This window comes from Muntiacus reevesi, chromosome 10 (assembly GCF_963930625.1).
Source record: "Muntiacus reevesi chromosome 10, mMunRee1.1, whole genome shotgun sequence".
Lineage (NCBI taxonomy): Eukaryota > Metazoa > Chordata > Mammalia > Artiodactyla > Cervidae > Muntiacus > Muntiacus reevesi.
Genome location: NC_089258.1, coordinates 45,791,351 through 45,811,195, shown reverse-complemented (window position 1 = coordinate 45,811,195; position 19,845 = coordinate 45,791,351). Strand labels below are relative to the sequence as shown.

Here is a 19,845-nt window from a genome sequence, read left to right as displayed (position 1 = left end):
GTGTAGAAAGTGAATATGTGTGTAAAAAGTGAATATGTGTCTGTCGGAAGTGAAGATGTGTAAGTGTAAAATGTAAACATGTGAGCTTAGAAACTGCATGTGTGTGTTGGAAGTAAAAATGTGTAGAAAATGAAAGTGTATTTGTATAAAAAGTGAAAGTGTGAGTATAGAAAGTGAAAGTGTGTGAAAGTGACTTGTGTTTGTGTAGAATGTGAACATATGTGTAAGAAGTGAAAAAGTGTGTGTGGAAAATGCCTGTATGTGCAGAAGATGAATGTGTGTGTGTGTAGAAAGTGAAAGCTTTGAAGTGTTAAATGTGAAAGTGTGTGTAGAAAGTGAATTGTTGTGGAAAGCAAAACTGCATGTGTGGAAAGTGAATATTATCTGTGCGTAGGAAGTGAATGTCTGTATGTTATGTGAATGTGTGTGAGTTTAAAACGTGAATAAATGTGTAGAAAGTGAAAGTGGCCATGCTGAAACTGAAAGTGTGTTTGTGTAGAAAGTGAAAGTGTGTGGAGACTGAAAATGTTGAGTGTATAAGGTGAAAGTGTGTATAGAAAGCAAAGGTGTGTGTGTCTAGAAAGTGAATCTGTGTGTGTTTAGAAACTGAATGTGTACATGTATAAATGAAAGTATATGTGTGTGTAGCAGAGGAATGTGTATGTAGAGTCAATGTGAGTACGTAGAAAGTGAAAGTGTAGTTAGAAAGTGAATGTCTGTGTTGTGTCTTGAAAGTGAATGTGTGTACATAATGAATGTGTGTGTGTAGAAAGTTTATGCCTGTGCTGGTGTGGAATGAGACTGTTTGTCAGTGTATTAGTGTGAAATGTATGTGTAGAAAGTGAATGAGTCTGTAGAAAGTGAAAGTGTGTCTGTAGAAATTAAAGGTGTGTGGAAAGTGAAAGTGTGTGTGTAGAAAGTGAGGGTGTATGTGCATACCAAGTGATTGAAAGAGACATGTATACCCCAGTGTTCATCACAGCACTGTTTATAATAGCCAGGACATGGAAGCAACCTAGATGTCTATCAGCAGATGAATGGATAAGAAAGCTGTGGTACATATACACAATGGAATATTACTCAGCTATTAAAAAGAATGCATTTGAATCAGTTCTAATGAGGTGGATGAAACTGGAGCCCATTATACAGAGTGAAGTAAGTCAGAAAGAAAAACACTAATACAGTTTATTAATGCATATATGTGGAATTTAGAAAGATGGTAATGATTACCCTATATGCAAGACAGCAAAAGAGACACAAATGTAAAGAGCAGTCTTTTGGACTCTGTGGGAAAAGGCAATGGTGGGATGATCTGAGAGAATAGCATTGAAACATGTATAATATCATATGTATATTATCATATGTGAAACAGATCGCCAGTCCAGGTTCAATGCATGAGACAAGTGCTCAGGGCTGGTGCACTGGGATGACCCTGAGGGATGTGATGGGGAGGGAGGCGGGAGGGGGGTTCAGGATGGGGAACACATGTACATCCATGGCTGATTCATGTCACTGTATGGGAAAAATCACCACAATATTGTAAAGTAATTAGCCTCCAATTAAAATAAACTAATTAATTAAAGAAAAACAAAAGTGAGTGTGTATAGAAAGAGAATATGTGTCTGTGTAGGAAGTGAATGTGTGTAATAAATGAACATGTGTGGGTTTAGAATGTGCATGTATGGGTAGAAGTGAAAACGTGTAGAAAGTGAAAGTATGTTTGTGTAGAAAGTGAGTGTATTCATGTGGAAAGTGTGTGTGTGGAAATGAGTTGTGTTTGTATATAAAGTGCATGTGTGTTGAAAGTGAGTGTGTGTATGTGTAGAAAGTAAGTATGTGTGTTTATAGAAGGTGAATGTGTGCCTGAAGAAAATGAATGTGTATGTGTAGATAGTAAATGTGTGTGTAAAAGTTAATGTGTGTATAGAAAGTATGTGTTTGTCACTAGAAAGTGGATTGTATGTGTGTGTAGAAACTGTGTGTGTGTAAAATGTGAATGTTTGTGGGTAGAAATTTAATGTGTGTCTTTAGAAAGTGAAACTGCATTACTATAGAAAGTGAAAGTGTGTGTAGAAAGCAAGTGTGTGTGTGTAGGAAGTGGATGTGTGTAGAAAGTGAATGTGTGTGTGTAAAAATGAATGTGTATGTATGTGTAGAAAGTGAATGTAAGTGTGTAGAAAGTGAGTGTTTTAGAAAGTGAATGTGGAAAGTGAAAATATGTGTCTATGTAGGAAGTGAATGTGTGTGTGTGTAGTGTGTGATTGTGTGTGTATATAGAGTGAAGGTGTGTGTAAAAAGTGAATGTGTGTACAGAAAGTTAATGTGTTTGTAGAAAATTAGTGTGTTTGTGTAGAAAGTGAGAGTGTCTGTAGAAATTGAAGGTGTGTAGGAAGTGAAAGTGTGTGATTGTGGAAAGTGAGACTGTGTTTGTACAAAGTGTGTGTGTTTGTGTAGGAAGTGGACATGTGTGTAAAAAGTGAATATGTGTGTGTTTAGAATGTGAGTGCATGTGTAAAAAGTGAATGTGTGTGTAGAAAGTGAAAATGTGTGCAGAAAATGAGTTGTGTATGTAGAAAGTGACTGTGTGTTTACAAAGTGAAAGTGTGTAGAAAGTAAATGTGTGTGTGCATAGAAAGTAAATGTGTGTGTAGAAAGTGAGTGTGTGTTTGTGTAGAAAGTGAATGCATGTGTAGAAAGTATGTGTGTGTAGAATGTGAATGAGTACATAGATAGTCAAAGTTTGTGTGTGTAGAAAGTCAATGTGTTTGTAAAGAAAGTGAATGTATGTGTAGAAAGTGAATGTGCATAGAAAGTGAATGTGTGTGTGTAGAAAATGAGTGTGTAGAAAGTGAATGAGTGTTATAAAAAGTGAATGTGTGTGTGCTGAAAGTGAAAGTGTGTAGAAAATGAAAGTGTGTGTTTACAAAGTGAATTATATGTGTTTGGAAAATGAATGTATGTATGTAGAAAGTGAATATGTGTGTTTGTGTAGAAAGTGAATGTGTGTTTAGAAAATGAAAGAGTATGTGGAAAGTGAGTGTGTGTATATAGTGAATGCATATGTAGAAAGTGTGTGTGTGTATATAGAAAGTGGATGTGGGTGTGTGTGTGTAGAAAATGAATGTGTGCATGTATATGTGCAGAAAGTGAGTCCATGTGTGTGTAGAATGTGAATGTGCGTGTGCACACACTGGCAGAGAGGTGGGTGATGGGTCTCGGGCACACACTGGCCATCAGCTCTTGGTGTATTTGCCACTCAGGCAGGGGTGTGAAATGTATGCATTTGCTGCCATACTTTGCAATAAGTCATGATGGTTATATCCTGTTGCTAAGATGAGAGGCATAGGTTAGTTTGAGGATTTCAGTCAGAATGACTAATTTTTAAGAAAAAAAATCTTGGGAATAATGATGCTATATTTTTTTCACTTCTTTTTCTTTTCATTGTTTCACTTATTTTTCCCTTGGAACACTTCACTGTGCTAGTCCTTTGCGCTGCCTGTTAACCAGAGAGGTAAAGAGCACAGACTTAAAAGGTGCAAAGTTTGTTCATCCTGCCAATTCTGAAACCAGATGTGAGTTCAAGGGCTTCCTGTAGTGACCCTCAGGTTTGGTGATTCAGCAGGTCTCACTGAAAGCGTGTTCCCTGCTTGTGTTTCTGAGCCTGTTGGAGCACATCGCCATGTGCCTTAAGGAAGCCACATCACTTATTTATCTAAGAAACTCACTCCTTAGTGGCAGTTCGTGTATTTGACTGAATAAGGGAGGGTATATTCATAAAATATATCACTCAAACTTTGGTAAAGTATATATGATCATCAGAAACATCCCAAATATCATTTTAGGAGAGTAAATAATCTGAATACTGGTAATAATTTTAGGAGTTTTCATTAATACCTCAAGTCATAATTGCAGTGTTTTGAATCTTCCTGAGAGAGTTATACCAACAGCGAGTCTTTTTTAACGATTTTATTTATTGATTTATTTTTGGCTCTGCTGGGTGTTCGTGGCGACTCAGGCTTTCTCTAGCTGCGCTGAGCAAGGGCTACGCTCCAGTTGCAGTTTGCAGGCTTCTCATTGTGTGGCTTCTCTTAGCAGAGCATAGGCTGTAGAACATTCAGGCTTCAACTGTTGTGGCTCCTGGGCTCGAGAGCTTGGGCTCAGTAGTTGTGGCCACAGGCTTGGCTGTCCCGCAGCATTGTAGAATCTTCCCAGATCAGGGTTTGAACCCACATCTCCTGCATTGGCAGGTAGATTCTTTACCACTGAACCACCAGGGAAATCCACAAGTCTATTTTTTTTTAGTCCCTTTGAATTCCTAAACATTGCAATGATATTTTCTTCCCTTACTCCCTTTTTCCTCATCCTTTAAAGTGTATTATTCTAAAAATAAAGAGGAATGTTAGAGACAGAGAAAAGAAACTCTTGAAATGATGTGATCATCATTACTTGACTTTATATAGCACTTTATGTTTTAACATCTTTTAGCATAGGCTAATTTTATAGCCATCTTGAAAGTAGCTGACTTAAGTGCAAATTTGAAAAAATGAAGTATGGATTCGTGGAACGCAATTTTAGAAAATCAACCTCAGTGCAGCTTTAATTTGCCTGATATGTGTATGAGCTTGGGTGAATGTATGCAAATAGATGAAAGTTGAAGTATGATTGCCAAAATCTACTGGCATATCAAATACGAGAAGGAGGAAAGAGACGGAGACAGAAAACAGACTTAGACTTTGTTTAGTACAGTTGATGGTTTTCAAACGAAGAGAAATTCAGGGAGGTCAGCAAATTATTCAAGATTTCACTCCCTCGCTACTACCTGGTTATTAATGTAACAGCATACACCTGTCTACAGAAAAAGCAAATATTTGAAAATGTATTTGTCTACACATGAGTGGGTTACTGGATTCACTTCCATAATTTTCCAGGTCTGATCATGTCTAGGAATATTGTGTATGTATTATGGCACAGATACTATTTTTTCCATAACCCAGGAAGGTCCCCATGTGATGGTTTTCCTTTGTGTCCAGGTGTGACTCTGGAGTCCGACTCCTGCCTGGATCCCGGGATCCCGGTGAATGGGCATCGGCACGGCAGTCACTTTGGCATCCGGTCCACAGTGACCTTCAGCTGTGAGCCGGGCTACACGCTGAGTGACGACGAGCCCCTGGTCTGTGAGCAGAAGCACCAATGGAACCACGCGTTGCCCAGCTGTGATGGTAGGTGGGGCACAAAGGAGCCAGGAACACATGCGCAGATTTTATTTAAACAGTTTGGGTGGTGAGCACTTTAGGGGGTGATTCAGGATGCGACTGAAACTGGACTTCTGTTTGGAAGCTCTTAGACCTTAAAAACATGGCTCTTTAGTGCTTGAAGTTTACCTAGAGTCTTCTCTATGACGTAGAGCTTCTATTTATAGAAAGAATTTTCCCACAGCAAGCACATTGTTTAAGATCAAGCCCACAGATCAGTAGATGAGTGTGACCAGCGACCCAGGAGTCATGCCTCATCCCAGTCACTGCCCGCACAAAGGCTACGGTTCCCTTGACCCTGAAGATTCTATGCAGAGGAAGTCATGGAGGATGTTTCTTTGCTATTTCCAGCTTCTTTCACTGTGACATCCAGGGCATGGCACTTAACCGCACCTCCTTCATTATTGTCATCTGTTTCCCTGTATAATACACCACCGCTGTTTATTCCAAGATACTTTGTACGAGCATTTGATTTATTTTGAGCTCCTTTTCCTGCTTGTTTGGCTAAGAGTGCACCCTCCTCCACGAATAATGTGTTTCCTTCCTCCTATTTATATTGGGTCACATACCTTTTTCTTATAGAATAACAAGCCTTGCTTATGTATTTGGAGCCCTCTCTTTTTTTTTTTTCATTTATTTTTATTAGTTGGAAGCTAATTACTTTACAATATTGTAGTGAGTTTTGTCATACATTGACATGAATCAACCATGGATTTACATGTACTCCACATGGAGCCCTCTCTTTTGTTGAATCCATGTATTGTGAATGCTTTCTCTCACTCTGTCTCTGTCCTCCTCTTCTTCTTGGTCTTTTTTAGAAAAATAGCATGTTTTCATTTGAAAATAATCTACTTGTTCAATGCATTCATTTGTGATTGGTGCTTTACAGATAGTGTTTAAGAAGGCTTACTACCCTCAAGTCATAAAGATATTCTGTTGTTTTCTTCTGAGAACCTTTAAAAATTTTAACAGCTTTATTGAGGTATAATTAAAATGCTATAAACTGCCTGTTTAATGTGAAAATTTTACTATGTTCTGAGACACCTATACATACATGAAACCATCACCATGATTAAGGATGTGTTCATCACCCTGAAAGCAAATGCTAGTTTTTTCTTTAATGTCAAATATATACTTTAATCCCATCTAATATTTTTGTAAGATGTGATATAGTGTCTAGATCCATTTATTGATAAGATTGTCCTGTCTCTTCTCTGATGTGCGGTCTGCTCTGTCACACAGGTGGCTATATATGCATGAGTCATTGCCTTTGTCCTTTGTTTATCCATTTGTTGTTCATTCACTGAGTCATGTCCATCTCTTTGAGACCCCATGGACTGTGGCACGCCAGGCTTCCCTGTCCTTCACTGTGTCTCAGAATTTGCTCAACTCATGTTCATTGAGTCAGTGATGCCATCCAACCATCTTGTCCTCTGTTGCCCCCTTTTCCTCTTGCCTTCAGTCTCTCCCAGCATCAGGGTCTTTTCCAGTATGTTGGCTCTTTGCATCAGATCACCGAAGTATTGGAACTTCGGCTTCAGCATCGGTCCTTTCAGTAAATATTCAGGGTTGATTTCATTTAGGATTGACTGGTTTGATCTCCTGACTGTCCAAAGAACTCTCAAGAGTCTCCTCCAGCACCAAAATTCAAAAGCATTAATTCTTTAGCACTGAGCCTTCTTTATGGTCCAACTCTCACATTCATACATGACTACTGGGAAAACAGTAGCTTTCACTATAAGGGGCTTTGTAGGCAAATTGATGACTCTGTTTTATAATACACTATCTAGGTTTGTCATAGCTTTTCTTCCAAGGAACTCTAATTTCCTGGCTGTGGTCCCCATCTGCAGTGATTTTGTAGCCCAAGAAAATAAAATTTGCCTTTTTTCCACTTTTTCCCCATTTATTTGTCATGAAGTGATGGGACCAGATGCCATGATCTTAGTTTTATGAATGTTGAAGTTTAAGCCAGCTTTTTCACTCTTCTCTTTCACCTTCATCAAGAGGTTCTTTAGTTCCTCTTCACTTTCTGCTGTTAGGGTGGTTTCATCTACATGTCTAAGATGGTTGGTATTTCTCCTGGCAATCTTGATTTAAGCTTGTGATTCATCCAGCCCAGCATTTTGCATGGTGAACTTTGCATATAAGTTACATAAGCAGGGTAACAGTATACAGCCTTGAAGTACTTCTTTCCCAATTTTGAAAGTCTTTTGTTCCATATCTAATTGTTACTTATCTTTTTAATTTATTTTTAATTGAAGGTTAATTGCTTTACAGAAGTTTGTTGTTTTCTGTCAAACATCAACAAGAATCAGCCATAGAAACACCCATGTACCCTCTCTCCCAAAACTCCCTCCCACTTCCTTCCCCATCCCTCTCTTCTAGATCTTTACAGAGGCCCTATTTGTGTTCCCTGAGTCATACAACAAAGTCCCACTGGCTGTCTATTTTACATGTGGTAAAGTAAGTGTCCATGTCACTCTCCACACATCTCACCCTCTCCCTCCTCCCCTCCCCCGTTTCCATAGGTCTTTTCTCTGCCTTCTCCATTGCTGTCCTGCAAATAAATTCATCAGTGTGATCTTTCTAGATTCCATATATATGCGTCGGTATACGATATTTATATTTCTCTCTCTGACTTACTTCACTCTGTATAATAGGCTCTAGTTTCACCTACTTCATTAGAACTGACGCAAATGTGTTCCTTTTAATGGCTGAGTAACATTCCGTTGTGTATATGTACCACAGCTTTTTTGAGGAAACTCCATGCTGTCTTCCATTGTAGTTGTAGATTTACATTCTCACAAGCAATGCAAGAGGATTCCCTTTTCTCCACACCCTCTCCAGCATTTATTGTTGTAGATTTTTTGATCATGACTGTTCTGACTAGTGTGAGGTAGTATCTTAGTGTAGTTTTGATTTGCACTTCTCTAATAACGAGTGATGTTGAGCATTTTTTCATGTGTTTGTTAGCCGTCTGTATGGCTTCTTTGGAGAAATGTCTGTTTAGGGCTTTTTCCCACTTTTTGATTGGGTTATTTGTTTTTCTGGTATTGAGTTGTATGAGCTGCTTGTTTATTTTGGAAATTGATTCTTATCAGTTGTTTTCTTTGCTATTATTTTCTCCCATTCTGAGGGTTGTCTTTTCACCTTGTTTGTAGTTTCCTTTGCTGTGCAAAAGCTTTTAAGTTTAATTAGATCCCACTTGTTTATTTTTGCTTTTATTTCCATTACTATAGGAGGTGAATCATACAGGATCTAGCTTTGATTTATGTCATCGAGTGTCCTGCCTATGTTTTTCTCTAAGAGTTTTATAGTTTCTGGTCTTACATTTATATCTTCAATCCATTTTGAGTTTATCTTTGTGTGGTGTTAGGAAATGTGCTGATTCCATTGTTTTACACATAAGTGTGTAGTTTTCACAGCACCATTTATTGAAGAGCATAGAGGTGTCTCAGAGGACAGATGAATTGGTTTGGGATTCCCGTCTTTTTAAGAATTTTCCACAGTTTGTTGTGATCCACACAGTCAAAAGCTTTAAGCACAGTCAGTGAAGCAGTTTATCCATTACGAAATTTTACTTTTTAATTCTCAGAAAACTTTCTAAACAAATCTGGAGACAATAAATGAAAAACATTGACATTTCACTATATACAAATTAAAAGTTCCATTTTTTATTTTTATTTTTTAAATTAATTTATTTATTTTAATTGGAGGCTAATTGCTTTATAATATTGTAATGCTTTTTTTCCCATACATTGACATGAATTAGCCATGGGTGTACATGTGTCCCCATCCTGAACCCCCTCCCCCCTCTCCCCACCCCATCCCTCAGGGTTGTCCCAGTGCCCCGACTTAGAGTGCCCTGTTTCATGCATCACAAAGTTCCGTTAAAAATTTTAAAAGGTCAAAAAAAATGGTCATATTAGAGAAAATAATTGTACTGTCTGTGTAATACGATTTTAAATGAGTTTGTCCAATAAACAAATGAAGGAAAATTAAACAACACAAATAAACCAATAAATCTGTGAGGGAAACAAACACACTGATGACTCCCAGAAGTGAGCAAAGGCCAGTAAAGGGTGTAAAACAGCCAGGAATCAGGAAAATGCAAGTAAAACGCAGTAATATACCTCCCTTGTTGGGTTTGCAAAAAGAAGTGGAAAGTTCGTATTATTTGGATTCATTGTGGGATTATGAATCTGCATGTGTATTCTGCATTATTACTGGGAAATGTAAATAATATAGTTTCTTGTGAGAAAAAAAGCATCTCGTAGTGCAAAGTGTACCACGTGTGTGAGAACATACACATAGGTAACTACAGACACCCTCACGGTGTATGCATGGGAAATGGCTGGAAATAGACAACCTAAAATTATAGCTACAATTATATATTTATAACCTACAATTATATACGTATATATAATATAAATATATACATAATTGTATATATTTATAATCTAAAATTATAACTGCAAGGAAAATTTCCTCCCTTTTTGGGATGTTAGTAGGCTATCACGGAGGGTGAAGAGAGACTTTTTTAGCTCTTCATTTTATGGTGTTATTTGAATTTTTGTTGCCATGTTTTATTTTTGTATTAGAAGTCTAATAATAAAAAAATAAATAAAATTCATGTTTACAACTACTAGTGTCAGAAGGATACTAGCTACTGTACTATTTAAAAATTTATAAAACTTGAATATGACCTAAATACTATACCAAAATGTTCACTCCTTATGTGGAGTCTTTACTAACAACAATTTTTCTAAGAACACTAAGTATAATAAGGGCCTAACACTTAAAAGATTTCCATGTTATTCACACTTAGCTGAATATCAATCAATATATTTTATTAAATCACTTAATCCAAAATCTGTAAGTTAATCATATGAATAATTTTATTGAAATGTTTACATAATATACAAATTCATGGCTCTGTTGAATGTCATTGTGCAGCTTTAATGATTTTATGGGCTAGAGCTAAAAATGGAATTTAGAAATGAAACTTATATAAGCTACTCTCTTTTGTGCACTTGCTTTTGAGGTAGGCCGGTTGAGCATCTGCTCCAGTGGGGCTTCTCGAGTTGTTTCAACTGTTGATTTCCCAGTGTGAGCTGGAGAGACTGACAGTGTGGGGTCCCCTGCTCATTATTCCACCGCTGGGCGGTGGTGTAGGATGGTGCTAGTTCAACACAGAAGACAGCCCAGTCATCAGATCAGCTGCTTAATAGATTCTTGATCTGGTGAAGAAAGCTGACATATAAAAATGAGAGATTTATCCTAACCAGACCTGTCATTTTGAATGGACTCTTCTCAAACGAGAACTATATGCGCATGTTATTTTGACTTGATGTTTGCAACTTGCTTTGTTTAAATGTTTTAGTATCTATCCAAGACTATTTTCCACTTTTATCCAGTCATCCTCATCCTGCAAGACCAGGTGGCACTCCACCTTTACCAGAATTCTTCTGCATTTGCTCCAGGTCACTAGCACTACTAGCTTTTCTGACATCCATTTCTCCCATATGTAGTTCTAAAAGTCTAACTTTAGCACTTATAATCCTGTCAATCAAGTGGTATATATTCTTAGTCCATTTGAATTGCTATAACAAAATGCTGCAAATTGTGTGACAGAAGTTATCTTTCACTATTCTGGGTGATGACTCTCTTTGAGATCAGGGTGCTGCCAGCATGGCTGAGTTCTTACGGTGCCCTATATTGGGGTGTAGACAGCCATCTTCCCAGTGAGTCATCTCATGGTGGAAAGAATGAGGGAGCACTCTGGGGCCTCTTTTATCAGGGTTCCAATCCCAGTAAGGGCTTCCCTAGTGGCTCGGAGGGTAAAGCATCTGCCTGCAATGCAGGAGACCTGGGTTCCATCCCTGGGTCAGGAAGATCCTCTGGAGAACGAAATAGCAACCACTCCAGTACCCTTGCCAGGAAAATCCCATGGACCGGGGAGCCTAGTAGGCTATAATCCATAGGGTCGCAAAGAGTCAGACACGACTGAGCGATTTCACTTTCAGTCCCAGTAATGAGACCTCAGCCCTCATGGGGCTTCTCTGGTGGCTCAATGGTAAAGAATCTGCCTGCCAGTGCAGGAGATGTGGGTTTGATTCCTGGGTCAGGAAGATCCCTTGGAGAAGAAAATGGCTACCCAATCCAGTACTCTTGCCTGGGAAATACCATGGGCAGAGAAGCCTGCGGGCTACAGTCTATGAGATCACAAAGATTCGGACATGACTGAGCAGCTAAATCACCACCACAACCACCAGCCACAGTTCTCATGACTGGATCATATCAGAGGCCCCACCCTTGATACCATCACATCAGACCTTATGATCTCAACATGAGTTTTGGGTACGCAAACATTCAGACTGTAGTGTTTACATATTCACATTTAATCATTTAGTACAGTCTCTTCTAGGAAGTAGCAATTGAAGAAGAACTCATCTAAAATAGAACCCTGGGATGGGAATCCAGTGCTGAGTAGAATTTCTCAAAATCTAATATGCAAAGAGGCGTTCTAGGCAGAGGAAATGAGCAAGCTCACCTGAGTTGATCAGCATGGAACTTTCTGCAAATTCCTGGAGGTTCAGTGAAGGAGAGTGAATGGAAAGAGTGGAATGACCAGAAGGAAGTTTTCTAGAAATGGCATGGGCATAGACTGGAAAGGGCCTTGTGTGCTTTGCAAATATCTGAGGTGCTGTATATTTGTTTTCCATAGAAAATGATCAGGTGCGTTAGATTTGTGCATTTTATCTACTATTGTCTCCCAATTTAAATTTATGTAAATTTGGAGTTTAAACTTTCTCAAAAGAGATTGGTAATGTTAACTATTTGCTTATGCTTCCTTGTAACCTGTCTCAGATAATAATACATTTATGATAAAAGGTGATTAATAAATCTGCACACTTTGGAAGATTTTAGAGTTTGATTGCAAAAGTTTTAGTCTGTCATGGTTGACTGTTTTCATTTAACCTTAAGAATTATTTTTGTTGCCTTTGCAAGTCATAAGCTATCTCCTAAACCCTATACGTTTTTATTATGACAAATAATACATCAATAGGATATTTACACTTTCAAAAATTCACAGCTCTCAGAAAGGAAAGAAGAAATCAGAATTAATTATAATATTTTATATCACCATGAAAAAAGGTAAATTCTATCAATATCTCTCACATCATATTAATAGCATTGCTGCATTTCATTTTTTTTTTTTTCTGTTTATACTTTAGATACTCAGGTTTTGAAGAAGCAAAGTGAACATTGCAATAAATTGACCCTACTTTTTTGGTGAAAAACAAATGTAAGAAATCTTTGGAAAAGTTTCTATATTTTATAAATATTTTTTAAACTCTTTGTTCTTTCTGCAAGCATTTATTGGAAAACCACTGATTTTATAAGCACACAGTTGGCAAGTTCATATTCTATTAGAACAGAGAGAAGAAAGACTTATTTTTCAATCATCCAATGAAGTAAATGCTCTATTAGACACAGGATAAATGGTTGAAAATACAGAGCTAAAAGAACTTGAAAGGCTTGGATGACAGCTTTCATGATGCATCTTTAGTAATGAGGTTGAGAGGAAAGAAAAGGCTGAAAGTGAAGAAGCAGTGAGAATCAGGCATAGAGTCATAAACACGGCCGGCAGGGACTGAAGGAGAGAGGTGTGTTTGCTGAGGGTGGGTGCTGATCAAAGGCAGTTCAAGGGCCTCTCAGGCTGGTCCTGTGAACCTGGCCCTGATTCCATGGGTGAGAGGTCTGAGGCTCATGTGCTGTGTTCAAAGTGAAAGCCGGGACAAGGGCAGGGCCACCTCAACTGACCAGGTCTCCTGATCCATGATTTTTTTTCTTTTTTTAAATCATGGTGTTCTGTAGAAGACTTCTTTTAAGCAAAGGATTTCCATATAAATGAATGAGTGAACAAAAACAACTTCTGTAGGGCATGGGGAGTCTGCAAATAATCTGAAATGAAAAGTAACCCCATTTATTTTTTTGCTTTACATAGAACTTTATTAATAGTTTAAAGGGGGAAAAAAAAAAAGAGGAAATAATGGAAAAAGTAAAGAAACAAATCAGCCAGTATACTGCATGCTTTCATGCTCTAGTCTCCTCAAGGAAGAAGCAAGAGTTAGGAGGCAGGAGGTCAAGTGCACACAAGCAAGCTGAAACACACCAGTTACAGAACTTTCCAGAAGTGAGAGGTGAAGACGCAGGCAGTGAGGGGAGAGTAGGGACCCACAGGTTTCATTCTGAAATGCTTAGCGAGCAGTTGCCAGTCCAGCTGTGGTTTGAGAAAGAAGTGAAGGGTTTTTTTTTTTTTTTTTTTTAATTGGAATGCTGTTGCTTTACAATGTTGTGTGAATTCCTGCTCTCCAGAGATGTGATTCAGCTGTGTGTACACATCCATCCCCTTTCTTGTGTTTCCTTCCCATTTTGTTCACCAGAGAGCACTGAGCAGGGTTCCCTGAGCTCTGCAGTAGGTTCTCACTGGTTGTCTATTTTGTACATAGTATCAATAGTGTATGGGGCTTCCCAAGTGGCTCAGTGGTAAAGAATCTGCAGGAAATGTGGGTTTGATCCCTGGGTCGAGATCTCCTGGAGAATGAAATCGCAACCCACTCCAGTATTCCTGCCTGGGAAATCCCATGGAGAGAGAAGCCTGGGGGGCTGCAATCCATGGGGTCACCAAAGAGTCAGACACTTGACTGAGCGTGCATGCGATAGTGTATATCAGCGTTGAAATTGTGACTCTGAAAGCTGTGAGGTTACAAGTTAGAGCTCGATTCAGTTCAGCCGCTCAGTCATGTCTGACTCTTTGCGACCCCATGAAATGCAGCACGCCAGGCCTCCCTGTCCATCACCAGCTCCTGGAGTCCACCCAAACCCATGTCCTTTGAGTTGGTGATGCCATCCAACCATTTCATCCTCTGTTGTCCCCTTCTCCTCCTGCCTTCAGTCTTTCCCAGCATCAGGGTCTTTTCAAATGAGTCAGCTCTTTGTATCAGGTGGCCAAAGTATTGGAACTTCAGCTTCAGTTACAGTTGGTGCTGTGGAAATAAATGGTATCTTTCAGGGAGCGAGTAGAATCTCTCACCTTTTCTTCCTCCCCCTTTTCTGCTGTTACCTCCCATGTGGAAAATGACTAGCACCTGTGATATAGTCTACATACCTCAACTCCTGCCTTCCTCCAATCTAGGCAGAGTAGATATTTTAAAATAAAATTAGTGAAGGCAGGTTTCTGGTTCTTTGAAACAACTGACTTGTTTGCAAACTTGAATTTCCTGGAAGACTTGGTGCATGGTCTGAGAAGATGAGGGAGAATGTGGGAATGACAGAAGCTGATAACAGCAGAATCTGCAAGGGGAGGGTTTTACTTAAAAGACCAGCAGGAACCCAATGGCCTTGTGGTAAATTGGCAGCTACTGGCCTGTCACTGAGCCAACTCTTAGCCCTGGGTGGACTGACTGTCTGCCTTGCCTCCACCCTTTCTTCACTCACTTGGCGTTCATCGCCGAGGCCGCGTGGACATCACTTGCCCCGCTGAACTCTCTCACCGCACCTGCCTCTGAGAACCAGTTACAATTCTTGTCCTCAGAATAAATCATGCTTGGCTATCTTTTTATTAATGTATCTGCCTTGCCCACCTGAAAGTAAACTGGAAAAACAGGGACTTGTCTGTCTTATTCATAGGAACAGCCCAGGTTTTAGTCTTTTTATCTACATCTGCATTCACAGTGTTGACAATCTCATCTTTCTACCTCTTGGTCAAACCTCTCTCGTGGGATCCAGACTTGCATATCCAATTACAGCTCCAATCATTCTGCATGGATGTCTAATAAGTACCACACTTGTGTGTCCAAAACTGAACTGGTTTACTTTCAAAACCTGGTTCTCCCCCAGTCCATTTTTCCCACTCAACCTTAGACCCTTATGCTCATCGCACAATATTCCTTTTCCTTCATGGCACACACATCCCATTGACAAGGAAATCCTATTGGCTCTATCTGCAAAACATGGGGGTTCTGACCACTTCTCACCACTTCTATGCTGATGTTCTGTCCAGGGTCTTACCTGTTTCGCTTTCTGCCACCCAGTCCCCTCTTCACATATCAGCCCAGCACCCAAACGAAAAGCCAGGTGGGCCCATGTCAGCCTCTGTGCGGGGCCCTTGGGTGGCCCTTCATCACACCAGAGATAGTCCATGGCCTGGGTGGGATCTGACCCCATAGCCCCAGGGCCCAGGACTCTCTCCCTTCTCTCCCCACCCTCCCCACCAGATTGCCCCCCAATTCCAGCAGACTTTTATTTTCTTGGGCTCCAGAATCACTGTGGAGGGTGACTGTGGCCATGAAATTAAAATATGATCGTTCCTTGGAAGAAAAGCTGTGATAAATCTAGACACCACATTAAAAAGCGGACACATCACTTTGCCAGCGAAGGTCTGTATAGTTAAGGTTATGGTTTTTCCAGTGGTCATGTATGGATGTGAGAGTTGGACCCAAAAGAAGACTGAGCGTCGAAGAATTGATGCTTTCAAACTGGGGTGCCAGAGAAGGCTCTTGAGAGTCCCTTTGGACATCAAACCAGTCAACCCTAAAGGAGATCAACCCTGAAGATTCAGTGGAAGGACTGATGCTGAAGCTGAAGTGTCAATTCTTTGGCCACCTGATGCGAAGAGCTGACTCATTGGAAAAGACCCTGATGCTGGGAAAGACTGAGGGCAGGAGGAGAAGGGAACAGCAGAGGATGAGATAGCTGGATGGCACCATAGACTCAGCAGACATGAGTTTTAGCAAACTGAAGGAGGTGATGGGCAGGGAAGGAGGACATGGAAGCCTGGCGTGCTGCAGTCCGTGGGGTCACAAGGAATCGGGCACGACTGAGCGACTGAACAGCAACCAGCAGCCCACTCTCTCTCTGGCCTTCGTCCTGGTGATTTTGTCTTCCCGCAAGTTCTTCCCCACATTGCCAAGTGCCTCCTTCTTCTTCTCAAGTCTTTCTTCACAGGCCACCTCTTCAGTCAGGCTGCCCCCCGCCCCGACCCCGTTTATTCTGCTCCATGCCTGTTCTTCTTTCTGCATTTTCTTCCCTGGCGTGTGTCATCTTCCAACACTGTATATAATCACTCACTCATATTGTATTCTCTCTTCTTCAGCTGGAAGGTGCACTCTGCCGGAGCAGAGATTTTTGTCTATTTTGCTCATAAATAGCAGGTGCTTGGTAACTATTTTTTGAATAAATTAATGTTAAATGCTATGTTAATATTACATTTTTCATAATAAAATGTGTCAATGTAACTTTAAGATGTGAAAATTTTAGCCTCTTAAAATATTCTAGAACTCTTTTTCAGAGTTTTCTATTTTGCTGGCTTTTACCTAGTTCTCAGTTTGCATATTCAAAGAAATTATCTGTTTTCTTAAAATAACATGCTGAGTGAGCATGGTGAGAAATATCACTTTTTCTACAATTAAGCTCATTCTTTTCTGAGTGCTATTTATGGAACAGCTTTTCTGACACATGATTCAGGACTTCATGTGGCAGTGGACCCTTGAACGGCATGGGGGTCACGGGTCCAGAGGACCTGGAGACTGACTCAGGGCTGAACCTGGTCCCTTGCCCTTCCCCCCAGCTCCCCTGTGCCAGTTTGATCTGCTTTGATTCCTTGTTGCTTCAGCTCTTCCATTCTCAGGAAACGTTGATAAGACTTAAGATAGAAAAGAAAAGAAAAACATCCACTTTTCAATTGTTTGCAAAATTAAGTTATATAAAGTTTATTCAAGTCTTAAATTATCGATATCTTGCTCTTTTTCTTGTTTTTTAAAAATTTTTATAATTAATTATAAAATTTAAAAAAATTAAAAATTTTTAATGTTAAAATGTTGTGTTGGGTCCTGCCACACAGCAACATAAATCAGCCACAATTATACATACTTCCTGTTCCTCCCTAGCCTCCTCTCCCCCACCTCATCCCTCCAGGTTATCACACAGTGTCAGACGGGCCCCCTGTGCAACACAGCAACTTCTCACCTGGTGTAAGATGGTATCTTACACCTGATAGTGTATATATGCTGACGCTACTTTCTCCAGCCATCCCACTCTCTCCCTCCCCACTGTGCCCACAAGTCCATTCTCTACATCTCCGTCTCCATTCCTTCCCTGCAAATAGGTTCATCAATAGCATTTTTCTGGATTCCATATATATATACATTAACATACTGTATTTGTTTTTCTCTTTCGGCCTTACTCCACGCTATAGATCCATCCACCTCCCCAGAACTGATTCAGACTTTATGGCCAAGTTGTACATATGTCCTGCATCTTCTTTATCCAGTCATCTGTTGTTGGACATCTGTATATTGTACATAGTGATGCTATGAACATCCATTCATAGTATCAACAGCTAATGTCTTGGGTATTTAACACATAGGGGACCCTGTGAATTGTGTTCTATGAAGCTAGTTGTTACAAACAGGTACCCTAAGAGATGGCTTTTATCACTATGTTCGGTTTTAAGATAAGACAGATGAGCAGGAAGGAGGACGAGCTACTTGTCAAAGACCAGAGAGTCAGAGACAGGTTGGCATCTGAACTCATCGCTTTCTGGCATCAAGGTCTGAGCACTGAAACCTCCATAGGACACTGATTCCTAAACATCTCGACTTCTTCCCTCAAGTGATTATGTACTACTTTCTTTTTCTTCTTTCAAAAATGAGACCAAGACATATTGAACAGGGCACATGTTGTTGTAAAGGATTTAAATTCAATGAAGTGCTACCAAGAATGCTGGCAGCTCTAGAGGATTGGAACCACTAAGATACAGAGATGTCGGTAGAGATGGAGAAATTTATTATAAGTTGACTCACATGATTACAGAGGCTGTGAAGCCGTCAGATCTGTGGTCAGCCAGCTGGGGACTCAGGGGCCCCAAGGGTGTGAATTCCAGTCTGGAGGTCAGCGGCCTCAAGACTCAGAAGGAGCTGATGCTTCCTTTCAAGACTGAGGATAGGAAGGAAGCTGACATCCCAGTGTGAAAGCCGCCGGGCAAGATGTGTTCCATCTTGCTTGTAAGATGCTCAGCCTTTTCGACCTCCTCGGGCCTCTGACCTGTTGGAAGAGGTCCACCCTCTCCAGGGAGGGCCGCCTGCTCTCCTCGGCCCACCTGTTCCAATGTCACCTCAGCCAGGAGCATCCTCAGAGACGCACTCGGAATGAACTCAGGTCCAAGTCTGTGCATCCTGTGATGCAGTCACGCAGACGCATAGACCTCACCGTCATAGGAGGGTTCCACTTCAGCTGGTATAGCCTATTCTGGGGTGTCTCTCCAGGTGTTGTACTACTTTTTAGGTCTTTGTATATGAACTGTATATGCAATGACACATTGCAGGCAGAATAAAGTTTTTGCTTTGTTTTATTTTTCATGGAGGTGACCTTAAATATTCTTTTAGTCCTTGTGCAAATTAAATGCCACTTTAAAAGTATTTTATTGGAGCAATCATTGTGAAACTTTAATACTAAAATGATCTCTCTTATTATTTAAGCCCTCTGTGGAGGATACATCCATGGAAAGAGTGGAACAATTCTTTCTCCTGGGTTTCCAGATTTTTACCCAAACTCTCTAAACTGTACATGGACCATTGAGGTGTCTCATGGAAAGGGTAAGAATATTACAGATTTCAAAAATATAAAGTAATTAACTAGATGCAAACATGGGAACAAAAAATATTGATGTGCGAGTAAGTAAGATAACTAATTTCCTCATATATGTTTTGATTGCTAGCTGATTTTTAATAAGATTCTAGAAGAAAAATAATCTTTAAATTATTGGTACATTCAAGCAAAAGTTGATTCCTTATTTTATTCTCTATTGATCAGATAACTCGAATTTATGCCTGTAAACATAAGCTTGAAAATCTGGTGCAATGCTGAAGAAAAGAGGCATGCATTATACAAAATGTTAATAACACTTAAATAAAAGGAGATAAATAATTATCTAACTTCTCATTTCCATGATAAATCTAAGCCCCATTCTTGTATTTGCCATGTGTTCTAACTCTGAAGAGTATTATTACACATAATGAGTAATTGTATGTTATGGAGAACTTGGCTTTGAAGGAAATTGAAAAAGAAAAAAAAAAGAATAAGCAAGTTATGAGTGACTAGGGTTTTGTAATTATAAAAATAAATATTTTTGTTAAAAAGATCTGTTCATGGTTAATTATATTCACTATGTATAGGAATTCAGAAATAATACTTTGTGGGTATAGCTACTAGGGGATCATGTGCCCAAAGAGCCACTTGAAACTAGGATTTCACAACTCTCTTCCCTCATTTGTGTAAGTTTCTGTATTAAACCTCCAAGCCTGGTGTTTCTAAAGGACATGTTTACTATCAATGGGAAAGTGGTCTGGTCCTTATCTCCTCAGTCACAAATGCTTGTCCTGAGGGGCTCTGCACATTTCATTGAACCCCCCTGCCGAGTTTAGTTATGTATTTATGTCGGAACCTGCATCCATAGCTCTCTGTATATCCATGTGTCTAATCTGTGTCTGTATCTATACCTATATACGCCTAAAAGAAAGAAGAAGGG

The 19,845-nt window shown here is 39.7% G+C and overlaps 1 protein-coding gene across 1 annotated transcript in view; it reads left to right on the top strand.

Moving 5' to 3' along the window:
• Positions 1–19,845, top strand: part of LOC136176275 (CUB and sushi domain-containing protein 1) — a 1,594,796-nt gene that overhangs the window by 1,222,146 nt on the left and 352,805 nt on the right. The window contains exons 17-18 of the mRNA XM_065946402.1: positions 5,031–5,219; positions 18,797–18,913. Coding sequence (XP_065802474.1) covers positions 5,031–5,219; positions 18,797–18,913 — 306 coding nt within the window. The remainder of the gene's footprint in view (positions 1–5,030; positions 5,220–18,796; positions 18,914–19,845) is intronic.